The sequence below is a fragment of the Gadus macrocephalus genome, chromosome 15 (assembly GCF_031168955.1).
Source record: "Gadus macrocephalus chromosome 15, ASM3116895v1".
Classification (NCBI taxonomy): domain Eukaryota; kingdom Metazoa; phylum Chordata; class Actinopteri; order Gadiformes; family Gadidae; genus Gadus; species Gadus macrocephalus.
The window spans coordinates 8,939,894-8,966,255 of record NC_082396.1 but is presented as its reverse complement, the minus strand read 5'-3'; the positions used below and the strand labels follow the sequence as shown (position 1 = coordinate 8,966,255).

At 44.3% G+C, this 26,362-nt stretch overlaps 1 protein-coding gene across 2 annotated transcripts in view; it reads left to right on the top strand.

Moving 5' to 3' along the window:
* Positions 1 to 863: 863 nt before the first annotated feature.
* zcchc24 (zinc finger, CCHC domain containing 24) overlaps positions 864 to 26,362 on the top strand; it is a 31,037-nt gene continuing 5,538 nt past the window's right edge. Inside the window, exons 1-3 of one of the 2 annotated variants that reach the window (XM_060073769.1) lie at positions 864 to 1,547; positions 3,817 to 4,017; positions 26,030 to 26,207. In XM_060073769.1, the coding sequence (XP_059929752.1) occupies positions 1,311 to 1,547; positions 3,817 to 4,017; positions 26,030 to 26,207 (616 nt within the window). In that variant the 5' untranslated portion in view covers positions 864 to 1,310. The remainder of the gene's footprint in view (positions 1,548 to 3,816; positions 4,018 to 26,029; positions 26,208 to 26,362) is intronic. The other variant, XM_060073771.1, reaches the window with a different exon arrangement.

Sequence of the window (26,362 nt, the reverse complement as noted above, 5' to 3'; positions counted from 1 at the left end):
ACGCATGACGTATGTGTCACACAGGACACTATCGGAAACTATTACGGGGGCTCACATGATCAATGGTTTCAGTGGATCAAGAGAAATCCCTTTAAATATTGTCCTCACCATACATTAGGTAAATTGGTCGATGTTCAGGGAACTTATATTTTGTAAACTTACCAAATTAGTGAAATCAACGATTTCAAAATAATTATACATTTTTATTGTGTTTTTTGGTTTACAATACTGTGTAGTCACATGCTGACAAATCGCTATTTACAGGCGAGTGGTGTCTGTAAATGTATGTGCTCAATAACTGCCAGCCGGGGGAGCCCGAGCCAAGCTTTTAAGGTTGCTCAACGATCAGACGGTATAAAGTCCCCTCAGCTGCTGTGGTTTGGCTCCCCCTAACAAACTGTAAAAGGCTGGTATATTTGTAACCTCAATCCTTGTTTGTTTCATTGTGTTTGTTCGTTCAACAGTAGGCCTATGTGTATCATGTGTTGTGTGTGATTGTCCTGCTATCAGGTCTCTCTTGCAAAAGAGGTCTCTTACCAAGATGAGACTTACTGAAAAAATAATGGTTTGATAAATAAAAACTTAAATGCATAAATAGATAAATAAATGGTGATGTTTTCTTTGTAAGACAACTATTTATGAATACATTATCAATGAATGGCAACTTTTTCATTATCTAAGTCGGAATGGCCAGTTTATCAGTTGGGAAAATTATAAAGGTAAATTCAACAAAGTTAGTGTGAATATAGAAGTTTCCAGGATAGTTTTAAAATGCAGCCCCCTCAAAATACCTTGACCATGTCCCTAAATAAACACCTCCCACCCCTATTTTTCGCTCTTCACTTGAAGCGATGGCATGGACCAATTGTTCACATTTAGCACTGGACTACAGCTCATGCTTTTACCCAACGATGCGCCAAATTGGCCAATGGCTATAATCAGTGTTGTGTTACGATTTACGTAGGGCTGCAAATCAAACGCCCTCATTCGCCCGCGTCCACTGTGACGCACAGCAGTAATGATTGCATATTCAAAGCGCCTCTGTCGTCTCTCCCGTGTAGTGAGGGGAGAATAGCGGACCATGGAGAGCGTGGCAGAAACTTTTTATACTGACATGAAAGCGCAATGACTTTAGCCTAACACCGATCTGGGACTAGTCTCCCGGAGTGAGGAGGACAGGGTGTACGGGAAGAAAAATAAGCAACTGACATTGCCAAGTTCGGGACGGAAAAGGGAAACTGCAGAAAGGTCCGACCCAACCGGCCAATCCAACAATCAGTGGTGGAATAGCCAGTTTAACCATTTGAAAGATGAGCTTGTTGTCTGCAATAGACACCAGTGCCTCCGTGTACCAGCCTGCACAACTTCTCAACTGGGTCTATCTCTCCCTGCAAGACACCCATCAGACCAGTGCCTTTGACGCCTTCAGACCCGAGCCCAACTCCACTCACCCGGATCTCAACTTCACCAAGACTCCCGCTGCGGACCTGAACACACCTATAAACTCAAACTATCTCAACAACTTCTTTCAGCTCCAGCGAAATGAGGTGAATGGGTAAATCTCAAGATGAAAGATTGGATGCAAAACGGGAGTTAAAATTGTCATACTTTCTTCTTTCTTTCTTGCGTGCGTGTATTTGGGAGGCTTGAGCTGTAGTGCAATTATATACTAGTTATACAGGATTAATTGTTTAAGTAGTGATTGAATGTTTAGGTTTGTTTTATTCCAGGCTGTATCATTTTCCCATCATGTCTAATGTTAAACTGTGGTTAAATCCAGACAAATTTGTATTCTGAAATCCATGCGTAATCACGCACGTATACGCCTGTCATGCGAATCATTGGTGTCATAGGTCGGTGTGTGTATAGATAGGGGTTACATGTAGGGGCCTCGTTTCATTCTGGGCACGGCGAGTCACTTAACACTGCCGATTTGAACAATTTTCTCTATTTGTTCAACATAGCTCTGTAGGGGTCTACTTTTATTGATGTACTTATAATTTCCGTGTGAAATGATATTTTAGCACTGTTAGTTTTGGACTTTATTGTGTACATATGCGCTCATAACCACAAACAATCACTTTCTATGGGAAACTTTTGAAGATATGTATCTGCAAAGAAAAACAGTGTAGGTCTTGCGTTAAGAACTGATGTGCTATCCGAGTCGCGTATCTTCCAAGCTTTTGTCAAATAACTCACTTTAGTGACTCCACCAGTAAGTCGTGAGTAATGTCCTGCAGTGGATGTTAAGGTCAGATCAGGCAGTCCAAATTAAAGTTTAAGGGCACACACACACACGACCGCATCAGATGTGAGGGACATCTTCTGGATAGGTTGTGAATACTTGAAACTTGAAAACACTTAACGTCCACAATTCAATAACTTCAAAGAGCCAGAGAAAGGCTGTATTCAATATTGGCTGTCTATTTAACTCATTTTTAACATTATTGAGACCTGTTTGGTTTGTCTTGAGTTTCAACATCATCATCAACAGTTACATTGTATTGTCTCTTAAATGTCTTTATTCTACTTAAGAATCTACTGCCACATCATGCAATGCTCTCTCTCACACTCACAGTCAAAGAAACACTCTCAAACACTCCATCTATTTAATACACACACATACGTGTGTGTGCGCGCACAAACACACAGGCCTGCCTCCTCCATTCAGAATATGCTAATCAGCTTTATTGCTTGCAGTGGCAAAGAGGCATGCCAACTTCCTGGTTGTGAGCTGGTTTTAAAGGGAAAGTAAGCTGTGTGTATGTATACTGTATAACTCTGCATGGTGTTTCAATGAAAATAAGACCTGGGAACTGAGACTGAAATTTCAGTTCTAGAGATCTAAGATCTGCGTTATCCCCTGCACTGTTTCAAAAGTAGAATGGCACACTGGAAACCCCAAAGGTCTTTTGGACTGGAAATGATCTGTGATTAGTGGGAGCCTTCTGTATGTTTTCACTCTGCATCCATAGGATCACTTTCAATTCAGAGAAATGTTGCATGACAAAGAATGAACAAAGCAGATTATTCTATTATTGACGTGATCAGATGTTTGATCTCAGTGGTTTCTCAACTAATGGCGTGCCCAGAAAATTATATATATATTCAAAACATACTTTGGGAAAACCTACTTCTTTCCAAGTATTGACGTCGTCGCCATGAGCATCAATAGAGTGAGGAGGTGGGGGTCGTATTTCTGTATGGTAATATTTAAAGGGGGCATCTTGTTTGAATTTTAGCAGGGGGCCTAGTTGCACTCAACCACTGGCCCGGGTGTGTGTGCTCGTGTGTGTGTGTGTGTGTGTGTGTGTGTATGTGCGTTGATGCACGCGTGCTGTGCTGGGTGGAGCTCCATGGCTGGTTTACATCCACCAGTGCATGGTGACAGTGTCCATGCCCCCCCCCCCCCCCCCCCCCGGCTACACCCAAGGGGGGGGGCATACAAGTCGCTGCCCCACTCCCTTCCTCTCTAGCATCCAGTGAGTCATCCTCTGTGATGTGCCGTCACTCTCATGTGGACACTCAATATTTTTTCCAGTTCATAAGAACAACTGGGCCCCGGGCCAGATGTTCTGACTTTAATGAGACGAGGGATCTTGAAGTTTGTTTTTTGGTGCTGAATCGTTGGGTGGGGAGGGCTTTTGCGCAAGAGAATATACTTTAGGCTCATGGCCGAGTTGTCTTTCGCTTTTTTTAATCATGAAACCCCATTTCAGCAGAGGCAACGCTCACATTCGCTGTGATCCATGACCGGCTAAATTAGGGATCGTAGATTCATTCTCACTAAACTGACTCGTGCAAATGTCTTTTCAGGCCCTGAACAACAATGTGTACAAGAACGTGTCTCCCTACGGCTCCCTGAACAACATCGTGGATGGACTGAGCACGCTGACCGACCACTTCTCAGACCTGTCCCTGTCATCGGAGCAGAGGAAGCCCAGCAAGAGACCGCCGCCAAACTACCTGTGCCACCTGTGCTTCAACAAGGGCCACTACATCAAGGACTGTCCCCAGGTAAGAGCGGGTTATCCCACCAGAAAATGTCAGCCGCTACAAGGTGCGATCACATAAAGAAAGCCGGCGACATTGATGGACATTTTGTCGCACACTTCTGATGTTCTTTTTGAACATTTAGTTTCTATCTCATTTGATGATGTCTCTCCCATCTCCCCCCCCTTCTGCACTCTCCATGGGTTGACCTACTTGGTAAACAGGCAGGCTTCTGTCTTCTGTAGTCATGTGTGTGTGTGTGTGTGTGTGTGTGTGTGTGTGTGTGTGTGTGTGTGTGTGTGTGTGTGTGTGTGTGTGTGTGTGTGTGTACGTGCGTTTGTTTGTTCGTTTTATTTATTTATTGCCTCACCACTGAATGTCACATTAAGGTAACTATCTAAAATGCCCTTATATAATATTGTAAAAGGCAACCGTAAGGACATGCTTTACGTTGGTTCGTAAGGGTGTGTGTTTACTGTTTTCCTTAGTGCTATTTACATGCACTGTCTCTCTTCCATTCTTTCATATTTTCTATCACGTACTTTCTTCATTCTATATTTTTCCTTCTTCCTTTCCTTCTTTATTTCTGTCCATCTTTATCCTTCTTTCATTCATTTCCCCCTATCTATGGCTTCGAGGTTAAAGGTTATGTCTTGCCTTCCTTCCTGTCTTCCTGTCTCTTCCTCATGTGTTCATCCCTAGGTGAACAGTGTTACCCCTGGTCCCCTGTTGTATGGCACGGTAATGTGCAGCAGATGTGCTATTAAAACTGCGTTACCTCCCATTATGACGGACGACCACCTCTCTCATGAGCCTTGTGAAAGACCTGTCTTCCGATGAAATATCTCCCCTCAACGGGCGAAAGCATAATGTATGGTATTTAGATCAACTTTCTGCCGATGTTTCCGTCAGGTTTTTTTCTCGGAAGAATGTATATCATGTTCCATTGTAACTTTTCCTCTACCTTTTTCTACCTGTTGCGGTTTGCTAGACTTGTGTTGTTGTGGTCAGTTTCTCGAAGAGATGGAATCTCTGCTGGAGGTGCTATGCTAGTTAGTTCAACATTTGAATGGGTTAAGGCCAAGTCTTGAAGGTGGGTCCGCGCAAAACGTTTAATGAGGCCGTAAGTGACCTTGACAGTTGAAGTTAGTGCAATCCATCTCTGCACGGCTGTAATCCTTCAGGGTTGGAACTCAAATCACACTCAGGCCGTTTCTGGTTTGTATTTCAGATGTTTGTTAACGTGCCAGTGGGAACTCAGAAACCATAAGCTCTCTAGCCTACACTCCACAGCTATCTGGCATTTTCACTGGCTTCCTCTCCATATATATCGATATCAGAAACATCATGTTTGCGCTGCTTTTAGCACACTATTATCTTTTACTCACCCAATAGCCTGCATCTTTGTATCTAGTTTAAAATCACACTTAAGCCAGTGTGGAAATTGTACATGTTTTGATAAGGGGGAAAAGAGCTTCCTGGTTCCATGAAAGAGCGTGTGTGTCAAGCACAAGTTTAATAAAAAAAAGCACGGTAGTAACATAATTAACGGGGGCATACTTTAAGTGGTCCTGTCTAGCTCAAGTAGTAGAGCTGGACAGTTTGGATAAAAGAGCGAAACTAAAGGCCAAATAACAACCTTGAATAACAGAGTCATCGATTACAAGGCTTGGCATAGTGGCTTTTTGCTTGCAATTGATACTCCAACATAAAGATAATAAACACAAAGAGTTCAAAAGTTTTTATTATTGATCCATTGAAATCTCCCTGAAGTAAGCACCGGAAGCGTGTGTCTGAACGTGTTCCGACGTAGAGGATAATATTTTCATGACATGTCAAGTCCTCTCCTCCGCTGTAACTCCGTTTGGGAGCGTGAGGTTTGAAGTTACTTTGGTGACACGCTGTGAGTTAGTCAGTTACCGTCGTGTTTCCTCACTCAAACGTTTATGGTCTAATTTCCTTTCTGATTCACTCTGTTTATTTGCAAAAAAGGATACGCCATGCCTGTCACTGTTGTGTGGAGCGAGGGAGAGTTCCAACACAGCCCGGGTCGCTGCTTTTGGGTGATATTTTTATATACATACACAAGAGTGCCACGCATGGCCCACAGCAGCTGCCCAGCCGCCCGCAGTCAGACGGACAGCAGAGGTGTTATGTAAACCATTTTTTTATTGAGGAAAATTAGGTCAACGAGGCTGCCCCCCCCCCCCCCCCCTCCCCGCTGCGTTATGAGCAGAACACCTCACCTCAACGAGACGGTTTGGCCACCTGCCAACATGTCTTCCACTTACTGTCATGATTTGACGCACTCGGACAGTTTTGTGACGCAGCTTATGTTGTCAGCTTCCTCTCGAACATTGTATTTTCAAAATAACAGATTTGTGGTTCTTTACGAGAATCCCCCCCCAGTTGTTAACCGTGGACCATTGGTGGTCGCTGAGCACATTGTGTTACCACACTGTGTTGTGGTCCCATTTCCCCCTCGGTTTAAGTACGGATAAACAAAAAGATTTAATAAAGAAAAACGCCCTTCACTGAAACGTATTTGTGGGAACTTCCTTTGTGGGTTTTCTTGCCCAGAATCCCCCTGATTCATTCTAACCATGACCCACTGGTGGTCACATCGCTTTACCTACATACCCCATGGCCAGAGATTGACCAATCGCTCAATCTGAATGATATTTTCACAATATTCAAATATTGAAACGATTTGTAGAACAGAGCACATTTAATTGCGGCTGCTGGAGAGGACGCAAGTGCAGGCCAGGCCTTGGAATGCACGACCAGGAGATTATTTGTCGATGATTATCCTTGCAAAGAAAACATCGGGAAGATGTGACTCGGTTATTATTTGCGTTTTTTATCGAGTGCTACAACACGAATTTACATAACAGATTGATCCGGTTAGGTTTGCATCGGTCTTCGCTCCTTGAAGCCTCTCCAGACCTTTATGTTTTTTTATGTCTTCAATGAAAGTTATAAGTATCAGAGAGAAGGAGAGCAGGGCTTTTTAAGAGACAGCAAAGCAGCAGGGCTTGGCGATGTTACAGTCAGCATGTTGATCAGAAACACACGAAGTCCATTGATCAACACACACAGCCTTCTTTATCGCAACAGGACAATACGCCTTTTGTTCGGTTATCAAGGCCCTGCTATGCATCTGTGTCGATATATATATATCACCAAACATTTAGGGACGGATAGAGAGATAGGCCGAACGAGCGGAAGATGAGGGAGAAAGGGAGATATTTTTATGCTCTATTCATCTATTCATATCCTACGCTGTATCTTATTTCACGTAAATGTATATTTTCCATTCCAATTAAGACTTTGAATCTTGAGAGAGAGAGAGAGAGAGAGAGAGAGAGAGAGAGAGAGAGAGAGAGAGAGAGAGAGAGAGAGAGAGAGAGAGAGAGAGAGAGAGAATAACGGACAGAGATTGATAGAGACATACACACATATTGACAGACAGAGAGTGGAGGGTTATGAGAGAGGGAATGCCAGAGATACAGATAATGCCAGAGAGAGAGAGAGAGAGAGAGAAAGAGAGAGCGACAATCAGGCTCACCCTCTCACACCTTGTCTCATGGTACATTCAGGAGCCGTTCGCCCTTTGTGACAAATAGTGACCATAATCTCTCCAGTAAATGAAAAGGTAGGTAGTAACATTACGCCACAGACACATGAAGCTTTAAACACAGTCCTGTATGAGCCAGTGTGTGTTTTTACCTTTGTTTGTATTTGTTGATTCAACCTACTTTATTCACTGTCAGCAAACATCCAAAGCTGATGCTATTGTCAGAAAGTAGGTTAGTGGTTAGTAAGTGGTTAGTGTGTTTATAAGTGAGTGTAAGCAGTGATCATGTAAATCTAAATCTAAATATAAAGACAGTGATTGTCAGATTTCAGATTATTGTCTATTTGGTGCGCTGGGATAATGTTTCCTTCTATTAGGAAGGAGAGTGGTCAGCCCAACCTCATCAAATACTTATTGCCCATTAAGTATCTATTTATTACAGTTATTACATCACAACTAGATGTGAGTTTCCAATGGAAAACATTCAGGCAACTCTGGTCACACCCAATTGCCATGTTGTTTCACTCCAATAATAACAGATCATAACCTTAGAAATATTTAAAGTGCCATTTGTGAACAGAAACTCAAGAGTACAAAAATGCGAGTTATATTATCTTTTTGAGGTTCACCTTATGTCTTTGTTAATTTACAAGCAATAAGATCAGTTTCATATAGCCTTTGTTTATCTGCTTGCAATGAGGAATGTTTGTTTGTCTGTAGTTCTTTGTGGGGAAGGGCGGCTGGGAGTTGTAGGAACTAGGAAGTCCTGCGGTAATTGAGGCCAATGACTGTAACCAGTTAAAGATGGCTGCTTCAGGGCCGTTGTTACAGGGAGGGGAGGGCTGCTTTGGTTCACTTCACCCAGCCAGCTTTCTGCTCTGAGCATTGGACCTGATTAATTCCCTGAACACCAGTGTCTGCTTTTCTTACAAAAAAATAAAGGTCCAGGAATATAACTAAATTAAATAGCTTGAAGCTTTTTCTTATTATTTAGTTCTTCCTCAAGGCCAGTTGTTTTATAGGATTCTCTTTAAATCTTAAAATTAAATGTCAGCCCCGCTATCAACCATCTCACGACAACAGAAAAACAAAAACAAAATGCAAGGGCGTGCATTGTCAACAGCAGAGTCTCTGGTCTTTATTGACGTTAAGCAAACAAATTGTCTGACACATACAAGTACGGTGCTTAAGGAGTTAGAGATATTATCCATCCATGGGGCTTGTGTCTCTTTGAACAGGAGGAGTGTCCTCTCTATATATATTTGGTCTGAAGCTGTGACTAAGGCCTGCAGCATGAACTACAGCCATTGAACCGCCTCAAGTATCAAATCATAACACAGCACTGCTATTTGTTTACATGGTTTGGGTCTTTCACGATTTTCCGGCAACACTAAGGGCTTATTATTGTTGCGTCGATGTCACTATTTCTCGCTCTGTCCTCGTAATTCGTAGCTTGTCATACCAGATCTTCCATTTCACGCTTATAAACAATCATACAACACGTCCGCCTTTTTTCCCCTTAACTTGAGGGAATACTTTGCATTTCATCCATGAAAGCTGAAGTAGGTGTGAGAACTTTGGGTATGTTTCATACTCGTGATTTGCTTGGGAGCCTGACGGATATGTATTAAGTACTCTGGTAAGATCCTTAGAAGGCGAGAGAGAGAGAGAGAGAGAGAGAGAGAGAGAGAGAGAGAGAGAGAGAGCTGTCAGACAGAAACAGTGTAGGAAAGGACGGCAAACTTTGCTTGAACAAAGGAAATTAAAACACAGAGAAAGATAAAACACAGGTTTCCTGGCAGCTGGTTTGTGTTCCGTACGTAAATCCAATCTTTGAGTTTTTTGGTTTCCAAAACAGTCCAGTTACTTCCTGTTTTGATATCTTAACATTCAAACCCTCTCTCTGTCTCGCTCTCCTTCTCTCTGTGTATCTCTTTCTCCTTCTCACTGTGTAACTCTTCTTCTCTCTGTGTATCTCTCTCTCCTTCTCTCTATGTATCTCTCTTTCTGTATCTCTCTCTCTACTCCTCACTATTTATCTCCTCTCTCTCCTTCTCTCTTTGTATCTCGCTCCTCTATGTATCTCTCTCTCTATTCTTCTCTGTGTATCTCTGTGTATCTCTCTCCATCTCTCGCCAGGGATGACGGGCAGGTTGAGCCAATGCATCAGTGAAGTAAAGCATTAAAAAGGTGAATTTGAACACTAATTCACTGACATGAAGACAGATTAGACGTAATTTCACAGACTAGCCATGTCCTATTACGAGAGATGGCACTGTCTCCCATTCAGTTACTCTAGGAGATTACATTTTAAATCCACGTTTGTGTTTGGCTCTCTTAAGTACACACACCACCAGAAAATCCCCCCTCAATGTTTTTTTCTCCATTAAACCCTTAATTATTTTTCATTTTCTTTTATTTGTAAAGTTTCTTATGAACGAGCTTCCCAAGCCAAACCAAACGCACCAAGAGCTGCGAGAGGGAATTCAAATAAACCAAACAAGGCACGGAGCGCAGGCTCAGCGGGTCTTATGCAAGTCAATAATTGGAGCGTAAGAGAAACAAGGACATTGTGTTTTCATATAACAAGAGAGCTGACTCTGAATTGTCTCATTGTATTCTATTGTCAATCCCCTTGATATCCTAACTGTAGGTCTTGAGCTTTGCACAGCATCAACAAAAATAACAAAAAGAGTATGTTCAGGTGTATGTCAAGACTAATGTGGTGGTCCTATTAAGATGAATCTTAAATATCAATATATAACCAGAAAAAAGGGCAGGGATTGGCTAGTAGCATTGCAATGATGCTTAACACCCTCCCTGCTCCTTATGACACATGCATAAGCCACCGCGGACGAACACGCCAGCTGCAATAAAATTACACAAGTCGAGGCACCGATAATTGAACAACACTGAAGGCCCACACATGCTTTCAGACAAGACCTTCAACGTTGACCGAACAGACGCTGGAAAAAGGTCTTCAGTGTCAGCTCTCGACGGAGGACAGTTCTGGGCTCCGACGCTACTTTTGCACGCCAAGGCCAGAGAATCTGTTTGGCTCTTAAAAGGAGGTTTTTAAAAGTGACGGTATAGTGGGACTTGCAATCCGCTAGCAAGATATGTTGGACAGCACCATCAGAAGCAAAGTGCTTTTGGCACATGGGAGCCAACAGGCAGGGTTGGAAGACCAGACAAACTGACAGGCGTGACTTCACCGCTGTGACTGACGGACTGACAAGACATTCGGAGCCACTGTGAAACTGTTAGCAACTACTAGCAAAAACAAGCAGGGTTTAGTCAGGGGCTCACACTGTGGCCGGTGTGTGCCACCTGAGAATGGGCACCTTCGGCGGAGAGACCATGTCTGTGAATGGAGCACTATTGGGTAAGGGGGGGAGATGGGGTTATTAGGGTGGCCACTGTGCATTGAGGAAGATCTGCTGCACCTCAAAGTGAAACCCTGGGTGTTTGGGTCAATGTGTCAGGATAGAGTCCATCTGGCTGGACCTTTGGTGGATGGGGCGGGGCTACTTTGTTTGGGTGGGGTATTTAAGAGGCTTGTGGTCATGTCTTGACATACACATAATAAGGCACCTCGGACAGATGTTGTTTTTGAGTAATTGCCTTTTTTTTGTCCCTTGAAGTTCAAGGTAATTACATTTATTCTCTTGCATGCTATTCTACTGGCACACATAGACATGCACTCATGCACATGCGCACTTGCATAGACATGCATTCACACAAAAATGCATGCACACACACACACACACACAATCCTCCCTGCACAATCCATCCTGCTATACCATGTGAACAATGATATTGCGCAAGACCCTGCACTAGCTATACACACTTACTATAAGCCTGTCAAACAACAGTGTGTGTGCTTCAGCATATTTATGTGTGGCATTGCCTTTGTGAATATGCTTTCTGCCATGTATTTCTTAACTCACAGCATGTCACTTGAATATGTTACACTGCATTGCTCCTAAGTCGATAGAATGCATTAAAACGGATTTCCACAGCGACTTCCATTTGTGCAGCTGTTAGTGGTTGAGGAATAAAACATCTCCATCTTCTATAGATTGTCGTACCCCCCGCCCCCTTCCTCCGTACTTTGAGGGGAGGTTTCTGGTTTCTAGGAGGAGGTGGTCCGGGGGCGGTGCACCATGGGAATATTTTTGTAGCGCGACCTTTGACCCTCCTTCCAGTCGCTGCAAAGGCTCCGCCAAGCCTCCGTGCCTGTCTCAGAGTCTGTGCAGAGAGAGAGAGAGAGAGAGAGAGAGAGAGAGAGAGAGAGAGAGAGAGAGACACATGGAGAGATACAAGAGAGAGAGAGAGAGAGAGAGAGAGAGAGAGCAGACACATGGAGAGATACGAGCAAGAGAGAGAGAGAGAGAGCAGACACATGGAGAGATACGAGCAAGAGAGAAGAAAAGAGAGAGTGAGAAAAGGAGATAGAGAGGAGAGAGAGATGGAGAGAAAGAGAGATATGAAGGAGAGTGTGCAGGGAGGCTATCATACAGCCTTAAAGCAGGTTTATCAGGGTTGGTGGACACAGAACAGACTGAGCTGCTGACTGCGGTCTGAGACACGGTGCCCAGCTATCCACATGGCTGTGATCGCTATAGTTTTCCTTGTCAGAATTCAATAAAATAACTTGAATTGTACGCTAAAGCTTTAAGGTATGGCAGAGGAATAGGATAGTGTGTTCCAGTAAACCAGGAAGATATTTTGAATATGACTTGACATAAACTTTTCAAATGTGGTTATTTATTTGGCCTACATATGCAGAGAATAGATTCCAAGCAGTGGCATCCAGACAAAAGGATCATAGATCATAACACTTAATATCATATTAGAAACCCAAGCAAATAACATGGCCAAATACTCATGTTTCTAAATACAAAGAATTTCACAAGGAAAACACCTCACCTAACAACAGTTACAACACAAATCAATCTCTGACAACAACAACGGCTGATAGAAACAATAGCTAATAGCAAGATGTAATTGGGAGGCTAAAAGCAGTACCCCCTCAACCCCACACACACCGCCCCTACAGCCTCAGTGTGGTTCGTGCACTGGCCCAACCTGCTCTTGTCATTCACTGCCTCAGTAACCCAACGTGCCAACGCAGCCTGCTGCTGCTGCACTCAGAGCCAGCCAGGGGTTAGAGGGCTAGGCCTGGGCTAGGAGGCTAAGAGAGGGACGGTGGGTCAGGGAGGGAGGGTGGAGGTTGAAAGGGGTGGCAGAGCAAAAAAAAATGAGAGAAAGAGAGAGTTAAAGAGAGACCTCACTAAATTATTCTTGAATTAGTATTTTTTTTAATTAAAAAATAGATACATACAAATGTTTTTCGACACATGACGTAAGCTTTTTAGAATACTGCCTTTTCTGGATCTTGAAAAATATTTGAAATGTTTAACATCGGGTAATATATATTTATTTGTTTTTTGGCCAAATTATGCACATACTAAGTTCACTGCAGTGTCATAACAAAGAAAATTGGTTTAAAGATCAATTTGATCCCTGACCACAACTGTGGGTGGAGGCAGAGGAGGATGGTAAAGAGGAGGAAGAGGGAGGGAAGAGGAGAGAGGGGTGGGTGGAGGGTGTGCTGGCTTCAAACAAGAGCTCATTCTGATCTCTTCAAAACACCGGTCCTTAGGGGCCCCCAGTAACGGTGTTATGTCCAGGGCTATGGTGAAGGGACAGCACCACATCTGTGGGAAGTAACGCCTTGTCATTTGTGTAGAATTCAATTAGAAAATCTGGGCTTTTATTTTGAATTCCAAGGATAAATTAGTGTCATTATATTGGTCAATTGGTATGCCCCCAGTATGTGTGTTTAGTTCTGGGGAACCGACACCACACTTGGGGGGGTGGGGGGGGAAGAGATGATGGATATTTGAGTAAAGGGAAATAAGGAATTGGGGGGATCTTGGCCCGTTATTTTGAATTCCAATTTGGTCAGTTGGTTACTCCACACATTGGTCGGCGAGGTTTAATGCAGAGAGCAAAACTAAATGTGAGAGAGAGGCAGACATTGAGGGACATACTATACAAAGACTGGGTTTTAACAAACAGACAAGTCTTGTATGATATGATAGGAAAAAAAACCTAACTGCTTGAATAGTCCTCCAAACATGACATTGAGATCCGTAACGGATTTGTAAAGCTGGTCTATGGAAATCCAGGACTCTGGGAAGAAGGTTTTGGCAGTTTATGATGTGGCAGTGAGACCTGCCTCTGCAGCTGTTTGTGGACACTACCCTCTTTTCCTGAAGAGAAAATGTTGCAATAGCTCACACCTAGAAACACAAATAAACACGCGTATAGGCGGGGACATGCATTTATTTGTGTACTTGGCTGTTTTAATTCTACAGGGAGACTCAATTGTAAAGAGGATTCAGTGATGTGATATCTGAATTAATTAAAAGGAATCTAATCAATCTTAGACTTTTTTTATGATCTCCCAGAAATGTTTTAAGTAAAAGGGAAACCAAAGAAAAAGTATAAAAAATAGGAATTGAATATCTTCCATAATCTTAAACCATTTATTATTTATCGTGGATCATTTATCTCCAATTGTTCTCTTGGTTTACCTCGTTTTGTAGAAACCGTTCCGAGAACTGGAATGTCATCACAAAAACCAAGCCAATTTCTCCTCGAAAAAGGATAAACTTGTTTATTGTGAAGACAGAATGCTTAGCAGAGGCTGCAGGATATTTATCTAATTCTAATTACTTTATTCGTTTGGCGCTATTGCAAAAGAACAACATTGACATAATGATAACCACATCAATGTATCGAGTATTTTGACCAAGCCGTTTCCTGTTACGCAGTTGTCCCAACGTCAGGGCCATCAGTTCAGGGAACGGATCCTGTTGGCAGCACTATAGGGCCCTACGGAAATGACAGTGGAAGAAGGCTGGCGTATCGACAGCACCATCGTCAAGAGTCATCATTTCCCTGAGGCCTGTGATCTTCTTGGTGTGTTCTGAGACGGACTAAACAAGATCCACGCTATCGTCACGAGTCTGTCGTTTGTTTATAGAGGGCTGTAGCTCTCTCTCATTCCCTGAGGCAGAGCAAGGCTTCATATTCACATAGTTATGTTGTTTCATCCGCCTTACAAGCCAGGCTGATAAAGCGGGAAAGGGGCAACTAAAAAAGTTGGAAGGCTGCACGGTCTATAAAATTCGACCAGATGCAAATAAGTGTAGAGTATGGGCTTGTTATGTTTGTTTGTTTGGACACACGCCTTTTCCTAGAATTAGTTATTTTGGCGGCGGGTCCGTGCGGCTGGAAACGGACCTGGTTGGCAGTCGTTTATAATCTTCTATTTTTTCATGGCGGTTTCGGAGGGGAGCCACAGTGCGGGCCTCACTGTATCACCGGTGAGATAACACATCCATTTACAGCGACCGCTAAAGCGGTCCAACCACCCCCCCCTCCCCGACCCCCACCGCTGTCCAAGATACACAGCTATCTTTATTGACATCCTCTTGTTTAGCATGTAGCGCATAGCATTTAGTCATGTGGCAGACACTTTCTTCCACGACGATTTGGTCGATAACTTGAGATAAATTTCATTTGATGACAGCCGGTAAGGGTCGGGACATCTTGCTCAAACATGCCTACAGGTAGATAGAGTGGACATTGGGGCTAAACACTCGTACTAGTTCATCCGGCCCCTGCATACCATGCGATGTGTGCCGACTTGGCTTGTAAACTGTTTAAACTCTGTATTGATTTATGACCTCATTAAGAAATGTTGACTTTTATGGCCACCGTAAATACTGCATCGAAGATGTTTAAAATTCATTTTTTTTATTTCTACGTCTGACGGTCTTAAGACTCATTTTTGGGGATCTCAGAGCGGTTGAACCCTGGGAAGATATTCGAGCGATATACCACCGCGGTCGACTTCATGACAAGCCAAAAGTCCCTCGGATGTATTTATACCTGAGGAAGCAACTGGGATGTGCTATTGTGAGTAAAACGCTTTTTATAGGGGGAAGAAATGCCGATAGCTAAAATAAATGGTTCCGGAGTACATGAGACCTTTAGTTAAGAATAGCAACCCCTGACCCAGATGGTATAGGTTCAGACAGAGCCTGGGGGGGGGCAGCGATGTGTTAAAATAAGTGTGGATGTCATACTATAGGTCGAGCCACTGATGGTCCTATCAGAACCATATTCTATTCTGAGTAACTGACTGCCAGCCAATTGAAAAGCATCATTAACGTTAAACAACAGTGTACTAGTAAGGCTGGTGAACTCCCTGCCGAAAGGTTTTGGTTTCTAAACCCGTTGTCATGCAGTCTACCTGTAGGATGTACTTGAATTCACTTAAGTCACTTTGGGTAAAGTGTCTGCTAAATGACTGAATAGATATTGATAGTACAACATGATCGAGCACATAAACAAAGACCTGTTGGTGCGTTTAACGCATTGTGAATTCATAACTTTGCATCAGCAATACAGTTATTCCAACAATGCATTCCCCAGGGATTGATCTTACCCAGCGACACAGACCGAAGGGCAGAACGTTATGTGGAGTGCATATCACAGCCTGTTTAGTGTTAGTGGGCCACCTGTGAAAATAACATAGGCACGACATCTTTATGTCTGGCAGCCCCTATGCATGTGGTTTGTAAAAAGACAGCTTACATTTTAAATATAGCTTCACCATTGGCGCATCAGCGTAGATGCTAAAACCAAACAAACAAAGCACTGAGCCAAACCAGCCGGATACAGTACGCATAAGGCACTTACAGTTCTAGCCCATTAGGTTACACAATATTCTCACGTTGCTCGACCCATCCTGTGTATTGAATGACCAAAGCGGACACAGGAATGCCCTGTCAATAGTATCTCGGCATTAAGTGAATATCTCGGTGAGAGGGGTAAACTCAAAGCCTGTAGTTATGAGTAGCATAGTATTAAGATACGCTGCAGTTTTAAAGGATCATCACATTTAATTATACCACTGGAAAGACAGAGGCAGTCCTCACAAACTGCATCTACAGGTCAATGTCGGACATCTGGAAAATGCCATACTGGAAGACCTTAAACCCACCAGGCCCAATATGTATTTTCATCTAGTTTAGGGTACTGGTGTTGTTTGTAATTTCCCATGGAGTTTACAATGCAAACATGTGCTGCTTATCGACGTAGTGGTCCGCTGCACACATCCGACGGTTGTGTGTTTGAGTGCGAGTACAGGAGCGACCGTTGTGAGAGCTTATTTTAGAGACCACTGTACGCCATTAGAGTGCTGATATCAGCAGTGCTAGATGTGGGCCAGACAGCCAATGGAATGAATGTAAGGGCCACAGAGGGCTACTTGTATGAACCAACACTATTTCCAAGCTATAACCCTTACACAGAGCATTTATGGGTAAGGGATTAGCCACTTTGATAGGGAGAGAACCCAGTGCTTTTTAGTCAAACGCCCTGACCACTACTAGACCATCCGGACAACAACTAGCTTGACTTTCTCCATAACAAAACTTATACCGTACGGAAAACTGCATGCTGGGACGTTTCTATTTATGAAAGTTTGAGTGATGTGTGTAGTTTGAGTGACGTGAGGGGAATTTCGGGAATAGTAGGCGTTAAGAAAAACATAACAAACACGACTCAGGCAGTTATCCCTGCCACGGTGATGGATTCATGTTTTCAGCTGTTAAACCTGAGAGTCACGCTTCTAAAGGTTGATTTAAGAACGTCTCAAGTCCTTCAGCCTCACATCAGCGGAAGACAAGACCACACCGTTAATAGATTTGAGGTTATCAAAGCACCACGTTGGAGAGCACAGGAAATACTTCCCTGACCTGTCTCCGAGGAGGATCACACATGATTGATGCTTTTGATCTTCCTAAATGTTTCTCCGAGAAGAAACAGCTCTGAAACCACGTCCAGACTTGCGCCTGTTTCCTTTCCTTCTACCCACCGCCAGAGCAGCGGGAGCAGCAGGCTAGGGCCACACATTAGGGCCATTACGACCCTTATCCAAAGTGCCACGGCTTTTTTTGCTGAGACGGCGATATACACACCCACACACACACACACACACTGGTGGTGTGCACGTACATATACACTAGTGCGCTGGTTTGGTCTTCTTGGGTTTCGTTCTGACTGATGTCCTGGGGTAGGGGTTGGGGGTTTGGAAGACGAAAGGTGTGTGGGGGGGCTGGGGCTTCTCCGCTGAGCTTTTGTTTACACTGATGCTTTCCAGATGCTAACCCATGATTGGAGCAGCCCAGCTGTTTGCAGGTCCAGAGCCAGCGAAACCTGGAGGATTAGGGCATGCTACTGCTATCTGGGATACTAGGAAAACACAGCCTCACGTCGTAGTCACTCCAAAGTACGCTTCCAGGAACCGACACCACTCACCCGCGAGGAAGGTTAATTGCGAAAGAAATCAACCCTGCACTTGACAATCGCACAAACAAGGCAGCGTTTAGCAAATGCTGCTGACAACTTTCAAAAAACACTATGTGTTGACAAAACTTCTTTCCGAAGTCATTGGCTCGCCTCCGACTATTTATTCACACGCGGCCGGCTCAAGTAACATCCAACTTTTCTTTTTTTTCCTTTGTGATTTTCATGCTTGGATCATCTTCCAATAGCCTGGGTGCATTGTTTGTTTTGGGGTCTGTCCGTTAACATTGCTCAGAGAAGGTTGTTGTTGTTTGGGGTTTCACTTTAAACAGAGGCACATTGTGCTCGTGATTAATCACTTCAACGACACACCTGTTGCTCTCGTCACTTTCTGCCTCACTTTTCTTCACAGGCGCTGGAAAGAGACAGCTGCACCCGCAAAAGAGCCATCCAGAGAGAGAGAGAGAGAGAGAGAGAGAGAGAGAGAGAGAGAGAGAGAGAGCAAGGGGGGCGAGGAGAGGGACCATAGAGAGAGAGAGAGAGAGAGAGAGAGAGAGAGAGTTTGAGAAGCGAGGGATGGAAGGATAAAGGGAGAGTGAGCTAGAAAGTGAGGGAGAGAAGCGAGGTCCGAGTGAAAAGAGAGAGGTGCTCGTGAAACAGAGGCCTTATTTAGAGCTCCCAGTGCATGATGGGATTTATAAACAGCTCCCATAATGCACCAGGCTGAGCTTTTGGCACAGGATTAGGCCATGCAGTCCAGCAGCGGAAATAGCCATTAAAAAAAAGGTCTGAAATACTCGGGCAGTGGGACACAGCTGAGGGGTTGTCAGTATTTGATTCTTGTGAGGGGGGGTCTTAAAGCGATGGCCATCTGCACGGCCAGGCTTGGCACTGGGTTCCATGACTGAATCATGACCCCATGAGCCTGGGTGTGGTGATGTCATCCACCGCACAGAATACGATAACACGGTTTTGCGTTGTTGTTGGTTGTTGCGTTATTTAGAAAGACGGGTTTGACCATGTCGTCAGAGGGATAGGATAACATGTTGCGTATCATTTCAAAGTTACTATTTTCTTAAGGTCTACATTTTTCATCACCATAAAGAAAATACTTACATTATGCAATAATGGTTATTCATATGACATAATAGCATTATTTCAATGGGAAAATGAATGAAAATGTGCTGACATGTTTTACCTTGTCGAAACATACCATACATAACTTACAATTAGGAGACCTGGCCCGTGTCTAAATTATTTCTGAAAAGGCATATAAAACACACACACATCATTTATTTATCTTGAGAAAAAAGCAAAACACCATAAAATGTCTCAACTGCATCCTGTGTTGTCTCACTAAACATACCACAGGCTCTTGCACTTACAAGGTTCTCGGATGACGGCGATACTTTCATTCGTTATTTCTCTAGTAAAGAGCAAGCCGACTCGTCCTGGGTCATTCGATGTCTTTCCCGCTGGAAACATTATCGGTCTGGTTACGCCTCAACCACGGGCTTTGTATTTATACGCTTGTGTAGATGATGTGATGATTTCTATCACAAAGTGAGCATGCGGATATCGGAGTCAAGCAGTGATTAAAGGAGTATTTGACCGCTCACTGGCATAAAAAGTATGGACATTTGCATAAACTAACAATGTGCTCTTAATTACCTCCTTGTAAAAAGAAAATCCATCCCTTTGTTCATTGAAAGAAGTTGCACTTTTTACGTTTCATCGATAGCCAAGTTTAATTTCTGAAATAAAAGTCCTACTTCTGGACCTTGATTACTTCCTTGTATAGGTCATTCTTTGAACTAGTACTTGATTCCAAGGTTCAATGAAAGAAATGGCTAATCTTAGAGAATATAATGCACTATTTATCTATAATCACTATCGATAATAATAATCACTAATTCTCAAATGGAGACCAGAGGGTGGTTGAATGCAATTACTGCCAGACACTTTCCAAAACCTCAAGGTTATTTTACCCAACCAAACCTCTTGTTTTCTCATGGAATCAGACCAACCCCAAAAGGCATGTAACAGTTTGTTAAAAAAAAATTGCTTCAGTGTCCAACTATAATTGTCCGCAGTGGGTGTTTGTACAAGGTTGTCTCCAGACTGCGATATCTGGTGCCCGTGTCCATAATGCACCCCCTAACCCTATGAAACTCCATATCTATTATTCTTAAAAAAGTAGCTATGCCCCAATTTGAACTCAATTTGGATGGCACGTATAACATTGACAGAGAGCCTACTTCGATTCTGTTCCTGGAGACGGAGGATTAAGGGTTCCGGGTTTGGGTTGCTCAGGGAATCCACCATTGACCGCTGCCTTTCAGTCTGGCCTGCAGCATCAACAGGGACATCAAGATCAACTTCACAAGTCCGACAGTGGTTTCCACTGTTATTTCACCACAGTGGTCAGTAATAGAGCCTTTTTTCTTCTAGGATTTGCAGTTTTGCAGAATTTCAACATTGTAGAGGTACGTTCAAACTGAGCATTGTTTAGTGAAACTCAAATCATGCTTTGGTTGCTCGATTGCTACAGCTCGGCATTCGCACTGCCATATGTAGGGGTTTGTTCCCAGTGATGGTACTTGAAGACTCTTTGGATTAAATGAACCACCAAATCACTGATATATTAATAATGGCCGACGATAAAGCTCCACTGTGAAGAGTGTGCACACTGAAGACCACTTGCAAACTCTGTTCTGTAATGGAAATGTTTATGAAATTCATAAATATCCCAGAGCAATAACACTCACTCCAACATTACTTAACGTGAGCCAGAGGAGCCTCCCAATTTGCCTTATGTGCGTTTTGGGGATATTCCCTGACTCCGATGCTGTATTTGAGACATATTTCAGGGACGGTGGAGTCCACTGACTGTGTAGCCTCGTAACCAAATAGCTGAATTTCAATCGTTTCATCACACCTCCCTCCAACTCCCCAAGTTGTACATCTTAATTGAAAACAGTGCAGCGGATTTACGACACCCCTCTGTGTTTCTGTTCTGCTCCGCGCCTATGGAGGCCATCTGCTTTGGATTTCCTTCTCCTCTTTCTCCTACTCCCTCCCTCTCCCTCTCTCTCTCTCTGCCTCCCTCCTTGGACCAAAGGGGTTTGATTGGTGGGTCCCTCCCCAGCTTGCTCAGATGACTGTAGGCTGGAGGTATTTGTCCACTCACTCTCTTACTCGTTCTCGATTACTCTCCCTTCTCTGATACACCTCTCTCTCTCTCTCTGACTCTATACACCTCACCCGCTGTCACTGTCTCCAACTCTCTTAGCCACTCTCTATCTCTCTATTATGTATGCGTCTTTGTGCTTTCTGTATAGTAACTACTTCATCGTCATGCAGGACTTTCCCCTTCCAGCGCACCCCAACTCATATATCCTCCACCCTCACCCTGGGAAAACGTTCCCCCCCCAGAGGTTGAGAACAGTTTCACCTACAGCACTCTCATATATTCTCTTCCACACTACCTCTACTAAAGATAGCATTGCTCTCTCCATCTCCCTCCGTGTCGGCTCCTTCCCATCCTCCAGCCGTAGTCGTGTTTATTCTGTATGTGGGCTCATTCATTCTGTGATGTAAGCCATGGAATGCTCGCTGTCCTTCTAGCTTGGCTAATCTACAAGAAGGGAGTTGTGCTGCTGGAAACACTGTTCTGAGTCTTTCCAGATTCAGTCTTTAGGGTGGGTGAAGAAATGGACTGTGTGCGTGACGCATTGGAAGCGCTTGTGCATGGTCGTGTATGCGATTGCCTCGGTTTTGGGGTTCAGAAAGTTTTGGTGCATTTTGTGCACTCTTTTTAATTGAAGAATTTCCTGTGAATGTGATATGTATTTCAACGTTTAAACTTTAAACTCGCCACAATTCAGAAGAAAACGACAGACATTCCTGTGAATGAGTGTAAACTCTTCTGAACCTGCAGAACTGTTGTGCGTTTATGTCTGAATACTTGTGGGACTGGCGGTTAGGTTAGGCTAGGCTTCATATTAGGCGTATATGGATCGGTTTGGTGTGGTTATACTCCGGGTCAGGATCCGGGAGACGTTATGCAACATTCTTGGCCGCTCGGTTGCACTTGTCGTTTTAATGCGACTTTGAGCATCCGATCGCTGCCAGGCCACATTGAGTCTGGTCGCTCACAAGCAGCACAGGGCCAGTCCCTGGGCTGTGGATGAGCTCACATCGTTTGAATCAAATGTTAACAATTCAGAGCTACACCTGCTAGATTTAAGCTGCAGTTATTACCATGATTGTTCATTTAGTTATTATCTGATGCTTTTATCCAATGAAACTTACAGTGGATTCAGATACCAGTCATCTCATCAACATATGGATGTCCTGTACTTTCTGCTGTGACACATATTGGTAATTTTTCTGTCTGGGATCAATATAGTGCATTTTATCTCATTGTGTCTTATCTGAAGGAGCAGATTGGGGCTTGGGTATCTTGCTCTAGGATGCCTACCGATAGGCTGCAGATAAAAGGTAATTGAACTACTTTTGTCAGGGAGTATAACACCCTAGCCCTAGCCCCTAGACTACCATGTTCCTAAGTCAAGTGCCTTTGCTGCTGTAGCCATTGTGCTGAACTTTAGCTGGTGTGCTGAGGGGGGTAATAGGAGACACCCCCCCCGCATGTTATCTCTTCCCAAGGCTTTGGCCGGAGGAAACGCGAGCAAACATTGACTCAGCATCAACCAGCCAACACTGTTCAAAGTGAGGCGGCGGAACAGCACTTCCTCTCTGCAGGCGCGGACGCAACCGACCCCCGGTGTCGTTCAAAGGCCTCGTTTCCACTCCAGGGACGACGACCTGCAACGCATCCCAGTGTCCCGTTTACCTCCCTCATCGCACCATGCCTGGATGGATGTATTTGTGTAGGGTACAAAGGGGAGGGGTGGGGGGGGACATGATGAACGTCCGCACCCTGGGGCCTGGTTGTGTGATCGTGGTGACGCCATTAGACTGAATCAGAGATGTTTGTAAATGTCACTTTCCTGGAAGTAAGACGTGACCTGAAAACGGTTACTCAGTCATCCTGCTGTTTATTTTGCAGCCACAGAGAGAGAGGGCTTTTTTTTCCCGTTGCTATTGTTACTATTACCATTGCAATGACAATAAAAGTGGCCCCTCCTGAGTTTTCGGCATCTGACATTGGACTCTCCTGTTCCCCCAGAATGCAATGCCAAGCATCTCCTCCTCTGGTTGGTATTGTCCTGGCAGTAGAAAAAGACCAGATGTTGTTGCGACACTCGTTCCCACTTTGGGTTTGGGTGGCCAGCATCGCCTCCCAAGTTTACAAGCAAAGCCAGTAACCTAACCCAACCGTGTGTGTGTGTGTGTGTGTGTGTGTGTGTGTGTGTGTGTGTGTGTGTGTGTGTGTGTGTGTGTGTGTGTGTGTGTGGAGACTTTCGTCACAGGGCCTGTGTTGCAACCAGGTTTCAATAGCAACCACCCACGGTGTGTGGGCATCTTTTACAGATGTATAGTCATGGTTTGAAAGGGTAATTTGTCCCCCTTGATGAAGGGAAGTAAACTGGGGTTTATGTGGAGTGTAATCATAGTTTATTTTGCCTTACCCACAATAACTGGCTCTACAGGGCTAGGGTTCTCATGAAAATATAAAGATAAATATAATTAATTGGTTGCCAGGTTACAAGAGCTTGTTGTTGTTTGTGCATGGCGTGGCATAGGTCATACTGATTGACAAGGGAGCAGGCTAGTGTAGTGGTCAACTAAAAAGGTTATGGGTTGGTAATGTCCACACATTTACCTGTGTGCATCTTTAGTTACATCTGCAAAATGTGTTACCATGTGTTAACTATGTTCACTGTAAGTCTCACTGTGTAAAAGTGTGTAAGAAGTCAATGGTAGGCGAGCTGTGTTATGGTTTGTTTGTTGTGAAGGAGGCCCGGATGGTCTGACAGCCCTCAGCTGGAGACCCGGCACACAGTGTATCCAGGGGTCAAGGCTGGGGCCAGAGAACACTGGGAGGCTGGGAGGAATCGTGATTAGCAGAGGATGAGGCATGCTTCGTTCCAGCTTTACTTGGAGGGAGGTTTATCTTGTTTGCTTTTCATTTGCTTCAGCGTCTGGCCCGAAATCTACTAATACACAATTCAGTGATCCCAAATATAACTGAAACTTCAGGCATGTATGTCCAAAACAGGCATTTATGACCATGGAAATGGCCATGAAGCAATCCAACACAAAAGGTTGCCATAGCATTGTCCTTCAAGATTTCCTACCAGTTGTGCCAAAGACAAAAACTCTGCGTGCAGTAGGATTATAATGTGGCTAGGGTGTAGGGACAAGCTAAAAAGGGTACTCAGTTGGATCCCCAAGGTACGCAGCAAGACATCCATTGGAGCGAGACACCTAAACCCTACCTGCTCCTTAATTAACTTGTATCTGTATCCCCTGCAAGTGGCTTTGCGTAAGAGTGTCCGCCCAATGGCTAAATAGTTCAACTGTACAGGAAGCCAGCAGACGTCACAGTTTCCAGCCTGTGTGCTGTCACAGTGGGAGACGAAGCGATGACAGTGGGGGCTGAGGTCATGCGTTTTGCGAGAGGGTTGGATGGCGGCGGCACGGCCTATCGTACTTAACAACGCGAGGCTCTCTGGCTTGGTCGCGCACAGTGCTGGCGTGCACCGAGACAGTGCCAGATGTTGCTGATTAAAGTGCAGATTACTCACACACATAAGGATGGAATGAAGTAAGAAATTAGGAAGAAGTACGCACATCGGTACCCCCATCTCCTCCTCCCGCCCCGTGTACCCCCTTTTCCATTCACCCAGAGATCTCCAAAAACGATGATGGAGGGTGATTGTGCACAGCCTGCAGGGCAGTAACCCCTACCTGCAACCAGTTACAGGATTTGGAGAGGACATGCTATACTTTCCCGGTGGAACGCTGCCATCGGTGCATGGTATAGAATTAGACTCAAGAGGCTCTCTTGTGGAATAGAAAACACATAAACCTAAATACTCACGTGAGATGTGACATCAATGAAGGGAGTCCATTTATTTCACTTGCTTGTCTCCTTCTTACCAAACAGTGAAACTAACCAGAGAAGCCGTGAAGTCTGCTCTTACATATTGGCGAGGTGTCAAGCGTACTATGACCGCATGCGAGGGGCCAATAATCCCAGTTTAGCTGAGATTTACTTTGGCCCCCGGAGGTAGAGGCTGGTCATTTTATCTGGACGATGACATCACCAGCGCACGTACGGTGTGTGGCGTCCCCTTCTCGGCTGTCATAGGGGCCCCTTAAACACGGTTGCCAGTATTAATTCGACGGGGTGGCCCCTCCCAGAATTCCGTCTTGCTTGAGACTGCTTTCACGTGCTTGGCTGACTGTTTACAATCATCTCCCTAATAGGAATCAGCATAGTTAATTTGAAGCAGCTGCAATGTAAGGAAATGTCAATTAACGAACGGCGCAGCGCACCGGATGAATAAACGGTGCTGCGCGGAGCATTGCCCTCAGACACAAGCGTGTTAGGGTTTCCACGCAAAGACCCAGATGCATTAAAACACCTGGGAGGAGAGAATCCACCATTCAGAAGGCGTACACAGTGTTGTAAATCAGTGTGATACGGCAACACCATAAGTGCAAGGCAGAGAGAGAGATGGGGCATGTCAAAAGACAACGACAGCCCCTTTCACACATGCAGTCATTCCCTGCAATGTTCTGCAAGATTTTTCTGCATGGGGTCATGTGTGAATGGGAACTGGGATGGGCATTTTGGGCAATCTAGGTTGCACACCTGTTTTGCAATCCCGAGCTGGGCACTAAAGTGACATCATCATTCCGGGCCCTCAAAAGTTAAATATCAAACATAATTTGTAATAAAAAAAACAAATTTAAAAAAATGTGCTTGCGATTTTTCCAGCAATTGAATGAATGTGTCCTTCTACTGACTGAAACAAAGTGTTTGAGATTTAAAAGTGATGATTTACATGTCTTTATGTCGAGTGGCCCGACTCATACGTTTGTCTTCTAATCTAGAGATGCTTCTGCTTTGCTTCGTCTACTCCTCCCCAGGCCAGACCCAAAGGGGAGGGATTGACGCCGTACCAGGGAAAGAAGAGATGCTTCGGGGAGTACAAGTGTCCCAAGTGTAAGAGGAAGTGGATGAGTGGAAACTCCTGGGCCAACATGGGGCAGGAGTGCATCAAATGCCACATCAACGTCTACCCGCACAAGCAGGTATACACCAGAGGTGAACCTCGAAACCTCAAGAGAAACTGTAGCCATTTGCCACACAGTAGAACAATAGAGAAGAGCATAAATAAAGACTGCATGTTTGAGATTATCTTCTTCAGTTTGAGGGCGTAAGCGTGCGATAGCGGAGATCAAGACCGTATGCCCTCAAGT